The sequence below is a fragment of the Brachionichthys hirsutus genome, chromosome 3 (assembly GCF_040956055.1).
Source record: "Brachionichthys hirsutus isolate HB-005 chromosome 3, CSIRO-AGI_Bhir_v1, whole genome shotgun sequence".
Classification (NCBI taxonomy): domain Eukaryota; kingdom Metazoa; phylum Chordata; class Actinopteri; order Lophiiformes; family Brachionichthyidae; genus Brachionichthys; species Brachionichthys hirsutus.
Window position 1 is genome coordinate 1,475,904 of NC_090899.1, and position 23,221 is coordinate 1,499,124.

The 23,221-nt window shown below is 47.7% G+C and overlaps 1 protein-coding gene across 1 annotated transcript in view; it reads left to right on the top strand.

The window, feature by feature from the left end:
* Positions 1-12,516: 12,516 nt before the first annotated feature.
* The window catches only part of znf385d (zinc finger protein 385D), a 33,783-nt gene continuing 23,078 nt past the window's right edge, over positions 12,517-23,221 (top strand). The window contains exons 1-2 of the mRNA XM_068759997.1: positions 12,517-12,538; positions 19,137-19,279. Of these exons, the coding sequence (XP_068616098.1) occupies positions 12,517-12,538; positions 19,137-19,279 (165 nt within the window). The remainder of the gene's footprint in view (positions 12,539-19,136; positions 19,280-23,221) is intronic.

A 23,221-nucleotide genomic window follows, 5' to 3' on the forward strand; every position in this document is an offset into this window, starting at 1 on the left:
GTGACTTTTTATCAGTGTGACTGGAGAGGGGGCCAATCTACCTCCAGGGTAGTGCAGACGTGCCCTTAAGCAAGGCACTGACCCCCCCTTAACTGTCCTCCCCGCAGGTTACGAGTGTGTGTGCAACATGTATGATGAATAAAGAGTTCTTCTTCAATCACGGGTGAACTACCTGAAATTAAAGTAGAAATTCAGGTGTTTTATTTTCAACATTGTTTTTATTTTAGAGGTTCCCATATTCTACCCCTTTTCCACAAGTTAATGCAGTTCCAAAACACTTAAATGAAATATTTGTGACAGTCTTTGGTCAAAATAGCAAACAGATGCTGCAGGCCGGCGTCCGTCATCTCTGTCTCAACCCGGCGTGGGATGTAACGTGGATCCGAGATCCCGCCGCATCATAAAACAAACGTCCACACGGCGCTGGCCAAGGACATTTCCTTCCTTTTTGACCGCCGTCCTTCAGTAAAATTCACCAGAACGCAATTAAATAAAGCGCCCAATTCATTTCCCGTGGAGTCGCACCTTTCAGCCGTCCTCTCGGGGACCCATCTGCTCTCAGATTCTCTTCTTCTCCTCCTCCGTCTCCGGCTTCTCTCGCGGCGTTGCTGCTCTTGCTCAATCCGCTGACACAAAAATTGCAGCACTTTGTCAGCGCAAGAGGAAAGCTGGAGGTTCCAAGTCGCTCTCCAGCCGCGCTCGAGGTTGTAGCGCCAGATGTGTCAAGACGGGGTGGGGGGTGGGGGGGGCATCGCTTTCTGGTTATGTACCGTAAATCTAAATTGCAAAAATCCCTCAGTGAGACCTTTCTTTTTTTTTTTTTTCTGGTTGTCAGCGAACACAAACTCAGAGAATTAGCCGACCGCTGTCAAACCGTAGTCCGGGAATCCGGCCTCCCAGGGAGCCTCCCGGCGCTCCGGTGAGGGAGAAGTAATCCCAGAGGACTTTTAGTGGATTGTGCCGCTGACTTTGACTCTTTGATGTGTTCGACCACAGCTGAAGAACTGCAGCCTCCTTTTGTCGCCTCTGAAAGGCAGCTAATCATGAACTCATCAGTTTAGCATCTAATTCATTCACCCGTCCGCAAATCGAGGCGAGTCCTTCCCCGGCTTTCGCATTCCGCCCGAGGTTGGCGCTGAGGGGAATGGACGCTGCAGAGCTAGCGTTAGCATTTAGCTCACCAGGCGAGCGAAAAGCTATTTCGGCGCACGTAGCAAGCGAGCAGCCGTCGCGGGTTAGAGATCGGGTTTGTCATTTCAGAGTGACCAGTTCCCGGGCTGACTGGGAAGAAAGGGGCGTGCCGCGCTCCGGTGACACCCCTCGGATAAATATACCCCCCCAACAAACCTCCGAGGTGACGTTACACCTCTCTGCTATCTCACCGCCGATAGTGAAGCGGAACAGACGTTCGTTCCCTTTCCGCTTCCTCCTCTCATCCGTGCACGGCCGCCGTTTCTCTAGAGAGTCTCTTCGAGATAAGGAGAATTTAAAGTTTACTTCTACATCTGCTCGACGTAAAAGCAACCCAAGCCTGAGAGTTTGCGAATTACTCCGGTAAGATTTGATTTAGATGATCACAGATGCGCCTCCCCGGCGATCGACTCTCCCATCAGGCTTTGCAATCTGCATGCAAAGATTTCTTCTCTCCATGCCCCCCCCGAGATGACGGATGAACAAGCCGCTCTGTTCTCAGCTCCTATTTGTCAGGTGAGGGGTCACCGGGCCTCCCGCACGACGAACCGGAGCACATTTCTCCGCTGGTGCGGAATCGGAGCGGCGCCTTTGTGGCATCAATACAGGCGAAGCTTCTCTGGTTTTGTGCCGGATGTGACATCACTTAAAAGGCGTTTTTACACGCCGAAGCGCTGATGTGAAGCCCCTCGTGCATCACGCAGCGCACAACGTTTTGTGTTTGGGCTTTTGCTTCATTTGAATTTATTTAGCTTTAATCTTTTTAATTAGAACGTCTCTATGAAAGACGAACGCACGTTACAACATGTTACACCATGAACACCACAAACGTGTAGCGATGAATTATTAAACCTGCTTTGACATGGAAAATAGACTGAATGGAGTTTCTTTAAAAACAGAAATAGAACCAAAACACTCTTTTTTTATTGTTTGGAGTGGATGTGAAAGATTATCACGCAGAGCCGGACCCTTAAATTAATTTACTCTCAGAGTCCGTGCTCGCTTTGGAAGAGTTTTGGCAGCTGATTTCATGCTTTTGTTCACGCGTGTTTTGAATCCCCTGCGGCTGCGATTCGTGCCCCTGACTGGCTACTTCGCCATGGCAACGGCAGCCAACGCTCGTTGGTATATTGTAGCACGAAGACCTGTCGCCAAAAACAGCTGAACTAAATAAAAGCGGAGGAGAAACCATAAACCATAAACCTTCAGGGGATGGATGGATGGAGGATGCAACAAGGATAGAGGTCCTCTTCTCCGGATACAATATCGGACAGAATGGTAGGGGGTGTGGCCTAATAAGAGATCTGATTGGGCAAGCGCACGGTTAGCATAAATAATGAACCAATGGGGTGCTGTCTCTGCAGCCTGGGCTCTGATACTGTGGCCGCTGCAATGATGGAAAATAAAGAGTGCTGATCTCTCACATTCTGGGTTAGCTTGACGATGACGGGGGGGGTTGCAGGTAGAGCGGGTGGAGTAGGTTACCATCTATCTGGTGGTGCCGAGGCAGCAGCAGGATTTATTGGGCTTCAGGTGTCGTCCTCCGACAAGGTGCGCATTCTTTGTCAGCATTATGAGCCCAGATGATTGCAGTTAGGAGCTTCCTGTAAATAACCTCGAGGTTATGTCATTTATTGAGTTATGCTCTGTGCTACATTTACGACCGAAGCCCGATGGGAGAAAATATAAAAGCGGAATTCCTGTCGAAGCGTGAAAAGAGCGAGAGAAAATACATTCCACCTGTTTCACGGGTGGCGCCGTGAAAAAGTGCGAGTTTCTGTCAAGGTTTGTTTCCTTCAAAATAAAATGACATTAGTTCTTATGTTTTTTAAAGGATTAGCACAAAGTGACGTCGTGGCACAACAATAAAGGTTATTTTTATTTTAAATTCAAAGCTGCCCTACGAAGGCAAATTGATTAATGGAGCGCAAACGTCCTCCAAGGCTGCGAAATGTTCATGCAAAGTTCCCCCGGTGGAAATCGACAATTCATGCAATCTCCCTGTGGAACACCTTCCTTTTCTATAAACATCTGTAATGGAGCTGGGCGCCCTCTACTGGTTGGAGAACTCCAGTTGCGTCTTCATGCCCCTCCAGCGTCTGACGGATCGTCCCTCCAAACCGAACTCAATCAGTCTCCTCATTGTTTATTCATTCGCTTAAGCAGCAATCGTTTGCCGCTCGCGGTAAGCGGCTGCTCGAGCAGAAGCGTCATCATTCGTCAGCTGAGCGGAGCACCATCGCCGTGGCGACCTACATTTCCCTCCTCTCTCTGCTCACCATTTCAGCGATGCTGGAAAATACAGCAAAACATTTTCTCAGATGGTTTACAAAGCCGGCTTTTGTTGGCCAGCCAAGAAAACCTTGGATGGGATCACGAATGCATGTTTCAGCGTGTGGCAAGTGGACGTCGTACAGGCAGCGAAGTGTTCGCCCGGGCCTCGGCGTTCCCGATGTCAAGGGAATTCTCCGAGCTGGAAAGTCGCGCGGAGGCAGATTTGATAGGAAAATGAATCTCTTTGAAAACGCTGGATGTGCTCTGCCTTTAAGGAAAGTATCCACTGGGTTTAAATTTCTGAAAAGAGATTTCCCGAAACTGAAAAATGGGACAGGAACGCTGACAGGAAGTTAATTCAGAGTCGGCCTACGACCTCGTTGTTAATACGACAGAGGACGTCTCGCTGTGTCTTCTTCTTTCTCTGTCGGCTTGTCCCCTAAGGGGTCGCCACAGCAAACCAACCGTCTCCACTTCACCCTGTCCTTTGCATCGTCCCCCCCAACACCAGCCACTCTCATGTCCTCCCTCACTACGTCCATGTCTCTTCTCCTGGGTCGTCCTCTAGCCCTGTTCCCTGGCAGCTCCATCCTCAGCATCCCTCCTCAATCTGGGGCCCATGACCCACCTTCTTCCTGGACATTTTGCTAGCCTAAAATGGCTCAGGGTAGAAGACAGGGTTAAACAACTCAAAATGGGATTGGCATTTAAAATAGTCAATGCAGCTCTGCCCTCAGTCCCCTCAATCCCTGCATACCTGACGGAACACCTCCACAGATTTAGTGACACCCACAGCCACAACACTAGAGGGAGCTCAAACAACAACCTGATTACCCCCTCCTATAGGACTAACATGGGTAAATCATCTTTCTACAATACAGCCACCCAAGGGTGGAACGGATTGACTCCCGCCCTCAAAACATGCACCTCTTTGGCCTCCTTCAAAAAGGCCCTAAAAATACACCTTTCAGGGGCACAGAAACGGAGATAGTCATCACGACTCTCTCCGGGTCAAACCCCCCCTCCTTTTTTTTTGTCCACCTATGTTGCACGTATTAATTGCTTTAGTAATTTATTGTAATTTATGTAAGTTATTTATTGTCATCTCGCATCAGTGGTGTAATTTATTTTAGATTAATTGTTAGTTTGCACTGGCGGTGTAATAACATTTTATTTTTGTCTTTCTAATGTTACGTTGCATCAATTGCGTAATTTAATATTGGATTTATTTTTATTTGTATTGTTATTTGTATTGTTTTTTGTGGATGATTTATGTACGAAGGACTTTCAACGGAAACAAGCCCGCAAGGGCTTTTTTGAAATGCTCCTCTTAGACAGGATGTTTGACGTTATTTGTACTGTAATACATGCTACTGTTTGACTGTACTTGTACTGTAATACATGCTACTGTGTGACTGTACTTGTACTGTAATACATGCTACTGTGTGACTGTACTTGTACTCTAACATTCTATCTAATAAATATATTCATCATCATCATTCTACCGATATAGTCCCTGTCTCTCCTCTGGACATGTCCAAACCATCGAAGTCTGGTCTCTCTGACCTTGTCTTCAAAACGTCCAACCTTCACTGTCCCTCTTATCGCCTCATTTCTAATCCTGTCGAACCTGGTCACTGCCAAGGAGAACCTCAGCATCTTCATCCCCTCCACTTCTAGCTCCGCCTCGAAATTTAATCAACTCCCTGCACAAAATGTCATCGAAACTCTGTCGACAACTTTTCAAAGAGTGTAAAACATTTTCATGAGTTCGCTGGGTTGATTTTTCTGAACGTCTAATCCCAAGACAATTAACTCTTTCAGTGCCAATAACGTCGAAAGACGTTTTTTATAACCCAAACATTCACTGCCAACCCTGACATTGAAATCTGCCTCTCTTCAACTGCCAATAGCTCCGGAACGGAAAATGGTAGGAACACCCTTCGGTTTCCTGATGAAAGAAGAGACTTTGATCTTTCATTTGACATGTTCGGTGTTTGCTTACGTCATAGTAAAGAATATTCTGTGGGGATTGCAATATCGAGGTAACATGGGCGAAAACTGGGGCTGAAAATGGCCGGCACTGAAAGAGTTAAAAAGAGGGCGAGACGTTTACTGATTTGGCCGCTCTGGATGGAATCCCAGACGGCGAGCAGCGGCAGCGGTGAGCCTCGCTTTGTCACGGCTGTCGTTTCTCTTTAACCTTCATATTGACCTCAGTGCAGCCACACCAGGCGAGCATCTGGAGCTTTGACGGGAAACTTCCATCTCACTTTTCTGAGACAGAGATCCAAATCAGATCCGCTTTGACCCGACATCCCGAAAACCTCGGTGAGCCGTGCAGAAACAATCGATGCGACCGCAGAAGATCCGCTTGAGTGCCGCGGGCCCGTGCGAGCGCTCTGATTTATTCCCAGAGAAGTCCGGCCCATTCCTGGTGGCTTTAATTAAACTCCGAGACGTCCAACAACAACACAGGACGGAGCCCCGGTCGGAGATCAGACGGGATCATGTGCAGCCTCTTCTCCTTCTCTTGGAGCAGGTTTGCGTTGTCGTGACGACGACGGAGCATCATGGAGCCGCCCCTGGGGTGCGGCTAATCCCATTCCTTCCATCTGCTTCATCCCGATTCAACAAGTCTTCTGTTTCTATCTCCGGCGGCGGCTACGCTAAAACAGGCCGCGTTGCTAAAACCACACTCCTTCTGCTCCCTGTAGAAACACGTCGATGATATATTTGCTCCTTCCCTTGTCGGATGGATTTAAAAAGGAGGAGAACAAGGGGGGAGGAAGGGGCGGAGGTCTTCAGGAACACACCAGAACCCAACGAGGGGCTTCGAGGCAGAGATGCAGGTTCAACAACGCTGTCATTTGGACGCCTGTTGTCTGAGATCGTGTTACTGCGTCCCGCCAGACGTCCCCCCCCTCGTCCTTCAAACAATTGAGTTTTGACTTCACACCCAAAGCCGGTTCTTTGCTACCACTTTGCATGTCCTAATTAAACATATTAGAGGCAGTACATTGTCCTCAATAGCATAGAAACACGAGATTCAATCTCAATCAGAAAGCTGTTGCCTTTGAATAAACGCTAAGCCTTGATGCCTCTTCAGATCTCTTTGAGCGACGCTAAACATTTATCTGAGGCAAACTTGTCTCTTAGCGATCAGCTTCTGACACCAATTTGAGGGGTTTTTTCGACTGCAGCGATCCCCCCCCCCCCGCCGGGATCAATACATTGGCTGCTCTCTTTCAGGCTTTACAAGCTGCAAATACAGATAATGCAGAATGAGAGATAGAAAGAGAGAGAGAGGGAGAGAGAGATGTGGATGGAATGATAACAGGCGGCTGCGTTAGGTAGATCAGATTTCTTTTATTGCTTCTGCACAACCGATGTTTCTACTTCGTCTGGTGATGTTTGCAGATCAAGGTTCGGTTATTATACGGCTGTAAGGATTAATAAAGATTTCTGAGGCCTGTTGCACACTTTAATATTTAGTACTTTCACACTAAAACACTGGGAATATTCGGCTGGTCTCATGCATTTCATTAGATTGTATGTCTCCGGAACAGATTTAGGCAAATACAAAAGCAGCTACTGACAAAACATTGGGATCCGCCTAAGCCTGATAGTTTCAGTTTTAATCTTGTGTGTTTAGACAAAACAATTATTTCAATCAGGAGAGAGACTCCCATGGATTTAGACACTTTGTGGTGGCGGTGGCCGATGACCCTGCAGAGATTGATGAGTCCAATGTCGCGGTTTGTGAAGACTTTTAGAAACACATCCCTTCACAAGGACATGTTTGGGTATGACATAATAAAAATGACTCGATTCAGTCTAACGTTCAAAGCTCTGCTGCGCGAACGATCGCAGCACCCACGTGGGGCTCCGTAACTTACCTGCTTCCATTTACCTCATTGGAAAATAAGAGCGCTTGTGGTCGCGCTTTGCGAAAAAACTGCTGCGAGGACACTTTGATTCGTCCATGAAAAGGATCGGAGGCCGATCAGCGGCTCGGCCAGCCGTTGAGCTCTGCAGCGTTTGCAGGCTGCCCACCTGTTTCTGCGCCGCTTCCAGGCGCAGATAAAGCCCGTTTTATTTCTCTGCAGCATCTAAACCGGCGTGAGCGGCACGAAGCATCGCGCCGCCGTCGTCTCAGTTACTCTGATTGCATCAAAGTAGTTATTCTGAGCACCGAGTTCTCCGAGTGACTCATCGCTGGATTTGTGTTTCACTCGTACGGTCCTGCCACTCGTGTTCGTCAGTTCATATCGAGTTTCAAAATAAAAGCGCTTCCAGATACCCTGTTTAGCCCGACGCTCTCCCGTAGGTGCGAGCGGTTATCTCCCGTCCGCTCGCCGTTCGCCCGGTTGATGGGAAACATATGGAGAGGAAATGGTGGGAAAACCAAATTCAATCCCAGAAGGCTTAGTGGGAGGGACGCAGGCCGCAACGCCGTCGACGCGCATGTCGGTGGGTTTGCACACAAGCCACATTTGACATGGTGTGGCTTTTTCTTTTCATGGCAGTTGAGTTCATAAACCTTCACACACTCATCAGCCACCATTGCAATAGCGAGTGTGCGGCGAGAACGCTTGCGGCGAAAGCGTTCCGCGCCGGGGGGGGGGTTCCTCATCTGGTTTCGGGTTTCCACTTTTGCAGTTTCTCCCCGTGAATGACTCATAATTGCGTCCTGATTCCAAGCAAATAAAAGTGAAACGCTGCGCTCGATTAACGCCAAGCTGATTCCTCTCTGTCGCCGTGACATTTCGGCTCAGCGCAGGCGTGGCGGCGACAGATGTTTGCGGAGTATTACGACATCTTGCATTAGAATAGCTCGTCAATGAGATCGAGGTGGCGTAAATATTCATTTAACAACTGCCGCTGGAGAATAAATGAACCCGGGTGTGTGCACGCTGGTCATCAATGACGTACGAGGATGGACGCCCAAATGGGGGGGCTGCAGGGTCGACCGCAGACCTCACGATCACAGTTTGACTTCAAACTCCTCGAACTTCCTTCACCTTAGAAACTAAAAACGAACGAACCGAACTGCATTAATTGCCGGTGGCAGCTGGACTCGTCACGCACGTCCGATTACTGCAATCAAAGCACGTCAGAGATCGTTTTCAGAAGCTTTTGGCTAGAAGGTCTCGAAAAGAAGGCATTCCGCCAAACTAAGAAGAAGGGTTGGGGCAGGCAACCTACGGCCCGAGGGCCATATATGGCCCGACGGGCTGTTTAATCCGGCCCACCAAATCTGTCCAAATTCTATCATTACATTACATTTTACAATTAAACCTCATTCATTTGACATTTTCCCTGTAATGCTACCTGTAAACTCCAAACTCTTCCCTGTCAGGTTTTATTAGTTCACACAAACACTCCATCCATCTGTTCCTGTCCCGGTTCCTCTGTCAAACTTTAGAACCCATTGTGGCCGGCGAGTCTAAAAGTTTGCCCACCCCTAGGTTAGGGTCAGATCCACAGTGAGGCGCATCATCGACGATGGATGATGCCAATCATCAGAGTCAGTCCCCTTCTGCATGGCTCCAAAGGAATCAAGTTAAAGTTCTGTGGAGATCCAGTCAACATCTGGACCTGGGCTCCATTGAGATGCGGTGGTGGGACCTGGAAAGTGCAGCTCACGCTCGGAACCCCCCCATTGTTGCTTTGCAAAAAAAAAAAAGGTTGGCCCAAATGCCTCATTAGATAAAGCTCAGATCTGAAATCAATTTTGTTTGAGATAGAACGAAACAGGAGAACTCAGGAGCAGGTCCAAGACGGTCTGAAGGGCCGTGCACTTCAGACACGTGAGACACCAGCGCTGGCAAACAGAGCTGATCTTTCTCAGAAAGGGGGCTTTGAGATTTTCCACAGTTGCTTTGCAGGTTATCTGTCAAAGGGGTCGTGTGCCTTTTTGACAGCGAGGCCTTTTCTGGCAATGATTGATCTTTTGGCAGGAAGAAGAACTAATGCTTCTTTCAGAAGTGCTGAGAAGCTGGAAAAAAGGCAAAGGAAAGTTCTCAGCTCATAAAGGAAACACGCTTTCGTTGTCACCCCGACAGCGATGGCGTGTCATCCGAACCCCGTCGGAGCCGGGTATCCGGTGGTGTTCCGTCTCTGTGTGGCCCCCGTCATGAGCTGGCGACACGTCCGGGGTGTGCCCCGCCTCTCGCCCGTGGGACACGCTCAACAAACGCCCGTTAAAAAAAAAGTGGCAGGAAGTAGATGGATGTTTATCTCAGAACATTTCAGGCCGGACACCTGCGGTTACCATGGTTACAAACAAAGTGAATCTGCTTCGCCTGCACTTCTACTTCCTCTTATCATCCATCTCACGGTTCCAGATATAAAATTTAAATCCCGGCGATGACAGAACGCTTTTGCGGACCTCTATGCTACGTCGTCGTGCTGCTACGTTAGCGTGCCGCATGAAGTTTTCTTCGCGGGACAACCTCCCACTTTGATTTTCCACTTCAAAACTCCTTTGATTGTCCCGGGGTCTCATTTCTGACCGTTCTCCTGCTCCCCTTCTCCCTCCCTCCCTCGCTCCTCCTGCCGCTGCCTTCCTGTTGTCCAGATATTCCTGTAACTAATGACAAGCATCATGGAATTGACAGCAGGATTGATGAAGCATCCCGAGCCGCACTTTGGATGCGGCACGCCGGGGCTTCTCCTTTTCCAGGGCAGCCGCCACCGCCGCTTAACCGCTATTTACAGTGACAAATAACGGCCCCTTCTGCCACGACACCTGCAAGTCAAGGTCAAAAAACATATTTTCCAGCCGGCCGGCGCACGGCGGAGGACGAGGGGAGGACGTGCATGGGGGAGAAAGGAAGGAAGGATGGATGGATGGCAGAAAGGGAGGAGGAAAGCGACAGCTTCCTTCTCAGATGGAGAATCGAATGGAAGTTATTTACTGGGGTTGGACTCTGTGCCGTTGTCGGGGGAGACGGAGGGCGGACTGGGAGGATGGGAATTCTAGATTAATTGAAAACATCTGCTGTGTGAAACGGCTGCAGCCGAGGAGCCTGACGGGGAAGATAGCGCCGGAGAATCGCCAGCAGCTCTCCAGAAGGCTTATTATCGTTGACTCTGCGTTCTTTATTTATTTTTCATCTCATGAGGAGACGGCTGATGATGTCTCAGCGTGTGTGTGTGTGTGTGTGTGCGTGTGTGTGTGTGTGTGTGTGTGTGTGCGTGCAGACAGACATCGCTCTGATCAAGAAAACATCTCATTGGCAGTCGATCCCGGCGGCGGGAGCTCAGAAACGGTCAATGCTATCTGACCTTCAGTGTGTGCACACACACACACACACACACACACACACACGCACACACACACACACACACACGTGCACACACGCCCTCAGGAATGTTTGAACTTCTGCTGTGCAAACACACACACCTGTACGGAGACACAGGTGCAAACACACGCTGGGTTTTTATTTCTAGCACACACGCTTATCGAGTCGTAGTTTTCTCGTCAGATTGATCAGAGACGATGCAGCGGAACGAAGAATCGATAGAATAGATGTTTAGAGGAGCAGCGACCTCCTCCTGGAGGAGCAGCGGGACGAAGGGAGAGATCAGAACCGTTTGGGATGCGTCCGCGAAGCTGAGACGAAGCACCGACTCAAACTGAACGCGGCCTCTGAAGGGTTAATGAGTCTCTTCGGCAGCATAAGGACGCACAAGGTCACGAGGAGTAATCTGATTACCGGCCAGCAGCGTGTTGCTTTCACAGGCAGCGAGAGCAAACATGTCGGTCGATGTGGTGGCTCCATCCTCAGATGGAGAATAATTTCCTCGAATAGAATATACATGCTGACCGGCCTCAGGTGCGCTCAGGTGCGACTCCTCGGCGCCGTAACGGGAACGGACTGTGCAGATGGGACAACAGGCGCCGCTCCATCTGTCGGTGTCAGAGGAGCAGGAAGCTGACAGGCTGTGCAGCTCCAGGTATCCCTGAGTGATGATGACGATGTTGTCCCGCCTCCCGCCGGCCTTTTAACCGGATGATGTGTTTGGACAGAAAGTAAAGAGGAAGAGTCCGAAATAAGGGACTGAAAGACGCTAAAGTGGAATCAAATCAATCTGGAATTTTAATTCCCTTTATTTTATAAGCAAATGTAAAAATTCTCGGACTATTCCTGGAGTAGAGAATATTTCTTGGGGATGTCACCTTGTCGTTTTTTATTTTTTGTCCCAGCTTCATCTTTCTGGGATTTGCCTCCATCCTTTTCCATCCTGAATCCGGTTGACCTCGCCGACCTCTCCGGGAAACTTCACACGGATCCGTTCCGAACGGCCGCCTCGTCTGCGCTAACACAAATATCACAGGAGCTTTGGAGCATGGCTCAGCGCCTCCTCAGTCGTATTTTAAACACTCGGCAGGCAGCAGGAGGATGCTGATCTACGTCCTCTGCGTTGCCAAATGTCCCACATGACCTGATTTCTCACAGCAAATTATTTTTCTTCACCTGGCATGGAAACGGAGAAATGGAAGAACGATGAGAGACAAACAGGGGAAACAAGCAAACATATTGATACAGGAGGAAACCGAGGAGGGAGAGCCGGAATAAAGAGGAGGAAAGAGCCGGAGATGGAAGCTGGGAGACGGGAATGAGATGAAATAAAAGGAGAGACAGCGGGAGAACGCGAGGAGTAAGAGGCAGTCAAAGATGAGACACCTCAGAGGGGGGGGGGGGGGGGGGCGTTGGTGCTGGAAAATGCAGAAAGGCACCACGGTGGGAGAAAGAAAAGCAAAATGATCCGCTGTGAGGAGGAGGAGGAGGAGGCAGGGGAAGAGCTAAAGAGGAGGGGAGGGGACGAGACGGGACCGAAGTGAGGAGAGGGAGGTGGACACAGAGGTCCTCAGACAGTTGTGGCGTGCAGACCGGCCGTTGAAGCCGCCGCCGGATAGAACGCACACACACACACACCCCCGTGGAGCGTGGAGACATGCTCAGGCTTCCGTGCACGGACACACACACACTGGCAGGGCACCAGAGAGGAATTACAGCGGACCCCCGAGCCTGAGGAGCGATGGAGAGCAGCGTGTTCTTCGGTGAGTTTGGCTGCTTGTGTGGACGTTCAAAGGCGTCCCCGTCTAAATGTGGGTTCTCCTGCCGGTTCTCCTGCCGGTTCTCCTGCTGGTTCTCCTGCTGGTTCAAAGTGATGGGAAGGAGCTGCACACCTCAGAACCTGCTGTGGTTCTGTGCGCGAATGAGGGTCCAGGAGGAAATTTAAATCTTCAAGTTGCATGAAAGAGATGAACATGTGGAACGGATGTGTGGACCAGCTCGTCCTCGTCCTCGTCCTCTTCCTCTTCCTCGAGCTCCAGCTGTTTGTGCTGCTGATAATCCAGCTGAGTAACTTCAAATGACGTCGGAATTGTGAGCCTCGGACACGCCATATTCTCCCGTCGTTTGGTCGTTACGGCAAAATGTTGCATTTAATTAGTTGACTAAAATTACGTTCCACAATGTCAAATATAAAAAGGTCGAATGTAATTATAATTTCACATCTTTAAAATGATGACATTTACCTTCATTTAATGTAATGAGTTTTTTTTTTTTTTATATTTATATCCTCACACAGGATCCACGGTTCTGAGTGGGTCATTTGTTAAATGAAATACTTTTTTTTATCCTGGGGATTAAAGCGCTCTGAAGTTGCAAACCGTGGCTTCTCCTGTTAAGCCATCCATAGACAGAGAAAAAGAGGAGGAGGAGGAGGAGAAAACGAGTGCCCGGGCGCTTAGAACTGAATAAGCTGTCAGGTGCAGAGACACCTGACAGGATCTCCAGCAGAAAACAGAGCTGATTCGGGTCCGCGGGTTTGGAGTTCGGCCCAGTGTAACATGAAACCAGAACCAACGAAGAAGAACAAAAGCTCCTTCAGTGGAAGATCGGATCAGATCCTGGAGGTTTCTGCCGTTTGTACGAACAGGTCGTACATCCAGAAAGAGTAAAAACGGCGTTAGCTCAGCGGCTCTGCGTCGCTACCAGAACATGCTTTTCTGTTGAATTGATTAATGTCGGGCAAACTATCGTAAGAAGACCCCTGACCTCTACGAAACGAGATCGCAGAAGGGAGAGCGACCCAATCGGATCCACGGAAAAGAGGCTCGCCTCGTAATAAAGGCTGCCGGCGTGCATCAAAACCCGCCGAGGGCCTCAGCCCAGCAGGCTAATAGGTCTGGAGTGCAATCACGCAAGCTATTAGTGCTGCTGAGTCCGAATCCCGGAGGAAGCCGCTCCGGTATGTCTGGCGCTGCGGTCGGCGCTTAGCGGCACGTAAACGTTGCTTTGTTTAACCTCAGATTACAGAGCGCGCGGGAAGTGATTGTTGGCTCTGGCGTGGCGGCGGCTGTGTTTATTACGCCGCTACATTGACGACAGCGGCGTGAACTACAGCATGCTAACGTAGCCGGGAGCCAAACGCGGGCCTCCCCCGAGCTTTACGAGCTCCCTGAACCACAGAGTGTGTCCTGGAAAGGTTAATTGGAAAGTGTGGCTTTCAGAAAGAAAACCCACGAACGCTTTAAACCTACGCTTTGAAGGGGTGAAATGATTTTATCCTCCACGCTTGAAGGGAAACGCTCAGAGCTAATAGAGATAATTCAATCCGCCATCTCCGTGAAAACATCAAGGTGCTAATCGCACCGGCAGCGTCGTCGGAATGCCGATGACTTCCAGAGGAATTCTGCTTTATGTAAGGTTGCCGGGGCAATCGTTTTAATCCGAGGCCGCGTTGGACTCTCCGGACGGACCTTATCGGAGGAGCAGTCCGGTTGAGGACGGTTAAAGAGGAGGCAGGAGGCAGAGAGGAGCTGCACAAGACGATTAATTATTAACGCCAGTCGGCCTCCTCCAGACCTCGCTTTTACTCTCTCCCTCGATGCTGCCGCAGGAGTAAAGACGCGGAGGACGGTCAGGAGTCGTGACACGGCGGTCCGTCCAATGAGTCGCTCTGGATTGCCTCATGCTTTACGCGGCACGCCGTTAAACGTGAAGCCCAACCCGAACCGATGAAAACCTTCCATGCTGATTCTCTCCAAAGTTGCATCTCAGTTAATCACGTCTGCGAAAAAAATCCCGCAATGTGTCTGAGAGCAGGAACCCAGAAAAACAGAATCAACCTAGCTTGGAGTGGCTAAGATGCTAGCTCGCATGTAGCACGCGCACCAATTTGTAGGATGCAAGAGCGGCTAACTTTCGCTATTCAGCTGCTAATGCTAGTCGCCATCTCCATCTGGTATCTGATACTGCGGCGCCGTCTTGAAGACCATTCTGCCTCTGAGAAATGTGTTTATGTCGCATTGATTCACTGCTAATTAAATCATAATCCAGAAAAGCGGCTTCCCCAGCCTGGGAATCCACAGAGAAGGTAGGGATAAACGTGTAATACCCTTCAGACGGGCCTTTTTCACCGCTGCAGACAGAAAGCAGCCAATCCGTGCAGCTTGAAATGCAAACATGCGGCCGTATATTTTTCACGGACAAACATTTCACAAAGTCAAACACTTGTAAACCTCACATATTTGCTGCCGGCGGCTGCATGAGGAGCTCGCTGTGGGAAGTCCGTTTGCGTCGGCGAGACTCCTTCTCTGTGTACACAAAGCTGGGAATATAAGTGAGTAATAAAAGCAGGATTTTCATTGCGTTGGTTTTTGTATTATTTGTTTCTGCCTCCCACGTTAAGAAGTAGGACACAAGAGCGGGCTGAAGCCGGCGCTCCTAATCTAATTTTTTCCATTGACTTGTCGCTCGCTGCCCCTTCTTCCATCTTCTGCTGGCCGCTCAACGTCACCCGTCGTAATCAGCTGATCGGACCCACATGGGCCCGGCGCTCCATCCGTGGTTTTTCTGTCCCGCCGCTGGAGGATGTAAAAAAAAAAAAGGATGCTGCTCCTCTTCCCCGCCGGCAACAGAAAGCCGGGCCTGAAAGAGCCGGATGATGCCGCAGGCCGGAATGTGGCTTCGTGTTCGGGCGTGTTCGTTGTAGCCCAAAGGTTTGTGAAAGTGTGTGAAGTCGGAGGCGACAGTCGTCAGAGTTCAGTACATTTATTCACCCCCCCCCCCCCCCCCCCAGCTGGTTTAGTGTTTGTCTGCAGAAAGGGTTAATGCCAGGAAGTCGTCTCCTATTGGATGGGTCTTCACGCCGATTGGTTCGTACCTTCATCCGTCTATAAGGATGAACTATTAGAACCTCCAGCCTCAGGGGAACTTTGTGTTTATATCAGTTCATTTTATCAGCTATTAAAAAAAAAAATCGCCTCAAAAATCCTTAGTTTTTATTTTATTTAGTAAACATACCCCTTCTCTTCTCTTTTTATTTTTCATCTGAGTCTTACAATTACAATGATTTACAACATTTATAATTAGCCTCCTGCGTCGACTTGCCTTGCGTTTTATTGTGTTGCGTTTATTAGCATCAAGAGGTATTTTTGGCGGCTGAACACCTTTCATCACTTTCTTATTAGTTTCGGGTGATTACACGCCAAATGTTATGAATGTGATTTTTTTGTTTATGCTTCAAAATCCTACACAGAAACATTAGCATTAGCGAGTTAGCGCTCGTTCCGTCACAGCCTCAGAGTTCAGCCAGACAATCTGCAAATCTTAAATGTTCCAGAAGAGCTTGTAATGCTTGGATGAAAACTGATCTGTCACAAACATATTCTTTATTTATTGTGACAGAATGGAAAATTTGAACTGGAAAATGAAAGTTAGCAAAAAAACAAAACAACAACCTTGTGATTTCATTTTGAAGCAATATTACGGTGGCCCTGAAGTGCAAAACACAACAACAAATCGTAGCGCACACAATAAAGAAGGAATCGCGCAAACAAGAAAAAAACACACACATAAATAAGAAATCACGCAAACAAGAAAAAACACACACACAAATAATAAATCACGCAAACAAGAATAGAATACACACAAACAAGAATCGAAATCACGCAAACAAGAAATGAAATCACGCAAACAAGAAAACAAAACACGCAAACAAGAATCGAAATCGCACAAACAAGAATTGAAATCACGCAAACAAGAATTGAAATCACGCAAACAAGAAGAGAAATCACGCATACAAGAAAACTCCAAACCGGAAATGCTAAATATCGGACATGCAGAGGTCCGGATGCTGATTGCTGAGAAAGTTCATTTGTAATTATGGCTGCCACCGAAGACATTATCAGGAATTATTTTGATGCGGGACACACTTATGATGCAATAGTTGACATGCGGTTGGTTCATTGTCCAGAATCCCTTGAAGTCTCTTGCCGCAACCACTGCAATAGTTCGGCCGTTCTTCTTCGGGTAACTTTTTACCACAATGACGGCAAAACATATTTTCGTATCTCACGCTGTTCTCTTACCTACTACTCAATTGCTACAAATTGCTGCTCAATTACGGGAAACCTGTAGCGAAAGTCAGAATGATTGACAGTGCTTCTGTCCAATCAGCAACCAGACCCCTCATGTCCGATATTTAGCATTTCCGGTTTGGACATGTCCGATATTTAGCATTGCCGGTTTGGAGCTTTCTTGTTTGCGTGATTTCATTTCTTGTTTGCGTGATTTCGATTCTTGTTTGCGTGATTTCGATTCTTGTTTGTGTGTTTTATATTCTTGTTTGCGCAATTCCTTATTTGTGTGTGTGTTTTTTTCTTGTTTGCGCGATTCCTTCTTTATTGTGTGCAATACGATTTGTTGTTGTGATTTGCACTTCAGGGCCACCGTACAATATAAATCTTTCAAAAAGAATTAAATAAGAGGATACTTTTAATATATTAAAAGGGAAGAGGCAAACTTTAGCGTGCAACACTACGCGCCCGCCTCTCCACACAAACAGCAATAAAACCGATTACACATTAGCCTCCATTAAGCTAGCATGAGCCAGACAATGAGAAGACACAGTGGCATCATGATGCAATAAAAGACGTATAGATGCATTAACTTGTGACATATATAATCACACAAACAGGAATACTAGAATAAGTACGTGGCGCACAGCCTCAGAGCTGCTAGCGTGGCTGGAGACCGTTAGCTATTAAAAGCACATTCAACTTTATGCCTTGTTCCAGTGGATGAAAGCGCCCACAGCATGAAAGCAAGTTCAAACGAGCCGCAACACAATAATATCACATCATAGCAAAACAAAGTTCTGCAGGGCTCTGTCTTTGTACTTCTATTATTTGAAGGATGCATTGAATTCTCTTGATTTTTCGCGTCTGGATAATTTAACGGAAGTCTCGTGGCTAATCACCTCAGTGATGTTGAAACCTTCAGTCGTGGTGACACAGATTCGATCTCCCACCCCTCAGATCCGATCGGCGTTTGAACTGGATCTGCTTTGATTCTGAATGCTGGAGATGTAAAGGGGGGGGGGGGGGGGTACCAGGTGGTGAGGTGAGGCCGCTGCAGGTTGCCGTTAGCCTGGCGTGCAGAGAGACTGCTGCTCGCTTTACCGGGATGTGTCTCCACATGAGCGATGGCGCGTGTTCAGCTTCCAACAGATGGCAGCGCTCCGGCGATTGGATGGGTAGAACAAAGAGCGAGAGAAAGACCGTCTTTAATTTCGCCCGATTCTCTTCTCGTCTTTATGACGCTTGCCTTTTATTTACCCCTTATCTCTGCCTGGGGGACGAAAAGTTTTTTTTTTTATTTGAGTCAAGATGGCGTTTTAATGCTGAATCTGCCAGGTCGTTGGAGCTACGCTGGCCCGGAGCGCCCCCCCCCTGTTGTTAAAAAAAAACCCCTCTGTTTCTCATTACTGCTTTGTGAAATGGCTTCTTTAATTCCCAATGCTTTGGAAGGCTTTGACGGGTTTTGGTGCCTATTTGTTTATCCGCCATGTTGAGATCAGCTAATCGGTGCTTTACGAAGCGCCCTGCCGGCCTGCTGCGCTCGTACGACAGTAAAATCAAAGTATTCGCTTTGGTTTTTCCGACTGGCTTCTCTTCTCCTGCCGCAGTAATTCCATATCGGCGACTCGTGGAGACGGTTTCAGAATGAGAGCATCTGTTTCAGGCAGATAAACATCATCGTAGCATCGTCCACATGCAGAGACGCTTCTCCAGACATCATTGGGTTCGATTGTGTGAAAAGGAGAAGCTAATTTCAGAGGATTATCCTGCAGACAGATTACCACAGATCCGATCTTTGAGCCAGCTCTCACCCAGGGAGAGGGTTCCCTTTAAAGTGCTGGAATACGATTTTGATACTTTTGAACAGTTTCTCAGTGCGAAACCATATAAAAATCCATCAAAAACAATGACATGATAGTTTAACGGATTTTAAGCAAGTGATTAAAAACTGCAATAACATCTAAAGAAGTGTTTGAGCAGGGATAAAATGATTCTTGATGAAAACCTGCAAACTCTAATTTGTGACGAAAGAATAAAAACATTTTTTTGTATTTGAAAATCCTCCAAAAGTAAATTGTGAAACTCAAATCTGCAGAAGACTCATAATTTGTGGATTTATGCAAACTGTCAGACGAGTTACACCAGATTACGACAGTTATTCCCATTAATCTAGATGAAATCTGCTCCGTGCAGTAAAACCGACGCTGCAATTAAGACGCGAGATAAAAAACACTCCAGGTTAAAATCGCCTCGTCTCTGCGTTTTGTCTCCGCTCTCCCTCCTGCAGGTAACGCGTGCCAAAATGGCCTCATGCCCACCCTGTTGCGTCCCACGCTGCCCGCCATCCAGACCTCGCTGGGAATGAAGCAGTTCCTCCCGTTTCCATTGGATACAGCGTCAGCAGTCCGCCTCTTCCCAGGATTCAACACGGTGAGTCTCTGGGTCATGTGACGGCGGTTTCATTTCATGCTTTTAACCTCTATGCGTTCATCCCAAGACTTGATCACAGTTTCACACAGCGAGCAGATTTCATCCTCGAGGCTGAGCGATCCGGCCTTCCTCGTCTTCAAAAAGCTCTCGTTCCAACTCCTGAGACACTAAAAATGCATTTAAAGGTTTAATGCAAAGGAGGAATAGGCTTAACAATACCGGCGCTCCACTTAAGGAGACAAATTAACATTTTAATATGCAAACATTTCTCCAACGGGCGCGAAAATAATAACCGTGCAAATTGATTCTGACCATTTCCATGCATTACCATTATGGAAACCGAGTCATTTGTCTTTTAGAGATGCAAAAGTGCAGATGCATTAATGGAAAATGATGGTGCACTCGCTCTCCAGATTGTCGGTGCGTTTCTGTATTTAGGCCAGAACTCATAAAAGTGAGAGGCCATTTTTCGTTGAGGAATTTGGCCGCGGCGTTCAAGTCATCTCCCTCGTTAACGTCCACATCTGCTTTTAATTGTAACTCGAACACAGAAACAGTTTGACCAATAAAAACAGTTCATATTGTAGATTTCTGATCCCTTTTTAGTTTATTCTCTGTTACTTTCTCGGAGCAGAAGTTTGCGAAACATTCTCAACGTGGCGTCGATGCGTTTGGGTTTTACTGGGTGGGAAAAAGATCTATCAGGAGTCACGTGGACGGCGCCGCAAGATCCGACCCGTCACATCAGTGCCGCAGAAGCAAAGGCCTGGATTCAAACGGCCACTTGACTCAAAGCAGACAAAACTGGCAGTAAATTGTGCTTCGGAATCTGAAATCAGGGAAGTTTAAAACCTTGAATCATCTGGGATTATTTTTTGGCTTTAATTGACGAGGAAAAATAAATCAAATTATCTGATCAGAATCAGAGGGGGGGGGAAAAAACCCAAGAAGGAAAGAAATAAACAGCAATAAATAAACATGTCAGTGATATTTTTATTAAAAGTCAATTCTGGACTAAAAGGCAGAATATTTCCATTAAAAAAAAAATGCTACGATTTAGGGTTGTAGCTGAAAGCATCGTTCCGCCTCAGCTTATCAGACGACACGGATCTGATTACAAGTGCGTTCCGAGTCCACACAGCTGTCTAATGGAGCGCCGACGATTCAGCGTGAAGCCCGTTACCCCCCCCCCGGCCCAAAGCACGCCCTCACGTCCTCGGGGCCGAGGTCAGATTAGCTGATATGCCTCCAGGGTTCAGTAAACTTAGGTTGTAAAAATACCAGATGATGCCGAAGACGTTGATGACGGTTCTTCCATTAAGGCCCTGCGGCGGCGGCGGCGAGGACAAGCTCCATCAGGAGGACGTTCACGTAAATGGAAGTATTGTTCATCTGGGGCACAAAGCAAAACAGAAAATACCGGAAGCCTGTCTACACCTGCACGAAACGGGACTAATAGCGCGGCCTCCTGCTGAGCTGAGAGAGCGACAACCATAAAGTCCCGACCCGGAGGGGTTGTGGAGGGAATCCGGCGCATGCCGTCTGGCAGTCGTCATGTTCTTAGAGCCAGGTGCTGTGCGTTTTACGAGCTCCCCACAACCAGGAACACGAAGGCCGAGGGTTGATGCTGCTCCTTGTTTCTATACGTCTGTTGTGTCGCTGCTCCAGGGAGGTGTCGTGTTTCCATGTTTGTTGGTCTGTTAGCAGGACTTTACAAAAACGACCTGACATATTTCATGGAACTAAAGACTCGTTTATACTCAGTTATGTAAAAAAATAAAAAAAGTTTGGCTCCTTTTACAATCATTTTCAATAATTCTGCACAACTTAACAAATTTAGAAGAGCAGAAAAATAGATCAATAAGGAACGTGAAATGTTTTGTAGAGCCTCGACTTCCTCTCTGCCTCCAAATGAATCCAGATGACATCACAGACACAGCGAGACAAAATGAACAACATTTATATTCCGCAGTGAAACTTTCATCCAAAAACAACACGCCGTTTTCTCAGGGCAGAAATCCACCATTTATGTCATCCCAAAGCCAAAACTGTGCTTTTGGACCTGCTAAGATGAAGTCGATGAAGAACGTGTCGCGATTTTTCCAAACATTTAAGGAGAAAATTCATCCTGGAGGTCATGCGAAATCAGAGAACATGTCAGCCACATGACAACAACATGCTTGCTGACAGATGTTCACGCTTGTGAGCGGTTCGTACTGGCGCGTCTGGATCTCCGGACACACGACGAGGACGTATGGAGTCTCTTTGCACTGAAAGCATCAGCTGAGGAAAAGAGGGGGGAGAAAAAGGAAACTTTGGAAAACTTTTAGGATTGCTCTGAAACTTTCAATTGTAATGAGATAGCCTCGTGGTTGACCATGTGGGGGAGGGGTTGGGTGTCTTTGTGTTTGGGTTATCTTCCTTTGGCCCAGAAAATAAGATCCGTCTTGCCCGCAGCCTACATTTGTCTTTGAGAAGAAACACATTTATTTTTACGCCACATTTCATCACACGCAATCAACGTTCTTTCTATTTCTTTCTACACCAGATACATAAAAACATAATAAAAGGCAACCTATGAAGAAACAACCACACAAACTAAGATGAACAAATCTGGGAAAATAGGTAGGCGGATCACAGATCAGAACAACAGCAAATTATGAAACAAAGAAATAGAAGGCAGACCTTTAAATGTTTTATAAATAGTGGTACTAAAACAGAGCCTTGTGGAACCTCGGTACAGACCGTTAACAGAAGAAGTTGCACTATCTGGCTGCGTGTCTTCGCGTCTGTTTGTGAGATTTGTAATCCACCTGACAATCCATCCAAAGAACAAACAGAAACAGGTGAAAGCATCGCCTCCTTAGGCAGTGACTGCTTCTAAAGTGGTCTGTATGAGAATGCAATAAAAATAACAAAGGGTGAGTCAGCACTGTTTTGCAGAGTCTTATTTGATTTACACGTGCCCCGTAAAGCTCTAATGGAATCTATTAAGCGTATTCTCCAGGGGGGGCATACGAGTCCACAAAAAAAAAAGTAAAGGGTTGATCAAAGCCGGAGCGCTGGCGGGACCACCGAGGTACCAGCTGCCTTCCCTCCAGTCACACCTGCTGAATATCTGTCTCATGCGTGGTACCCTTATCATTTAGCTGGCGCTCTGGGGCTTTTTTTTACCCCCCCTGTGAACTGAGTCGAAGCTTTACGCTGGCGTCCCTGATGTGTTCTCCCACAATCATATTTCACTCCCTAGATATGAGCCAGCTTGAAGCGCTCCCTCCGGTGGAATGCAGAGATGATGTTTTTTTTTTATGAAAGGGCTAAGTGCCAGCTTCCCAAACTGGTGTCTGGATACCTCGGGACTGTCCACCGTCGTCAGGATAACAGCCCTGAAATGTCAGGCGCCGCTTGATAGTCGAGCGACGCGGGGGCTTGAACAGTACGCCATGACACATTTGCTGCCCTCCTGTGTATCAGCGCGCACCAGAGATGTTGACCTTGGAGACAAATCGAAGACAGACGCAATCTGTTTTCGCTTATTTGACGGCGCTGCCCTGCGCCTCAGGTTCCCATGACAACATTAACAACCCAATCGGGTCATCCGCACACAGGGGGATCCGCCTCAATGTTGAGAATGTAAAGGAATCCGGACGCGTCCCACAAGTCTCCAAGCCAAGTCTGAACAGGCGGACTCGACCGGCCATTACTGACCCGCTCTCTTTTTCCCTGCTCAATGAACCACACCCATACTCTCTCTCTCTCTCTCTCTCTCTCTTTCCTAACCCTGAGCTCCAACAAACCACCTCGGTGTTTTTAGTTACAGACATAACATCGATGGCTTTTATTAAAAATAAGTCGTTTTATTTTGACATAGACAACGTGTTTCCCTAAAAGGCATTGCAGGACTAGCAGGTTGGAAATGGTTGTCGTCGCTGATTATCTTAT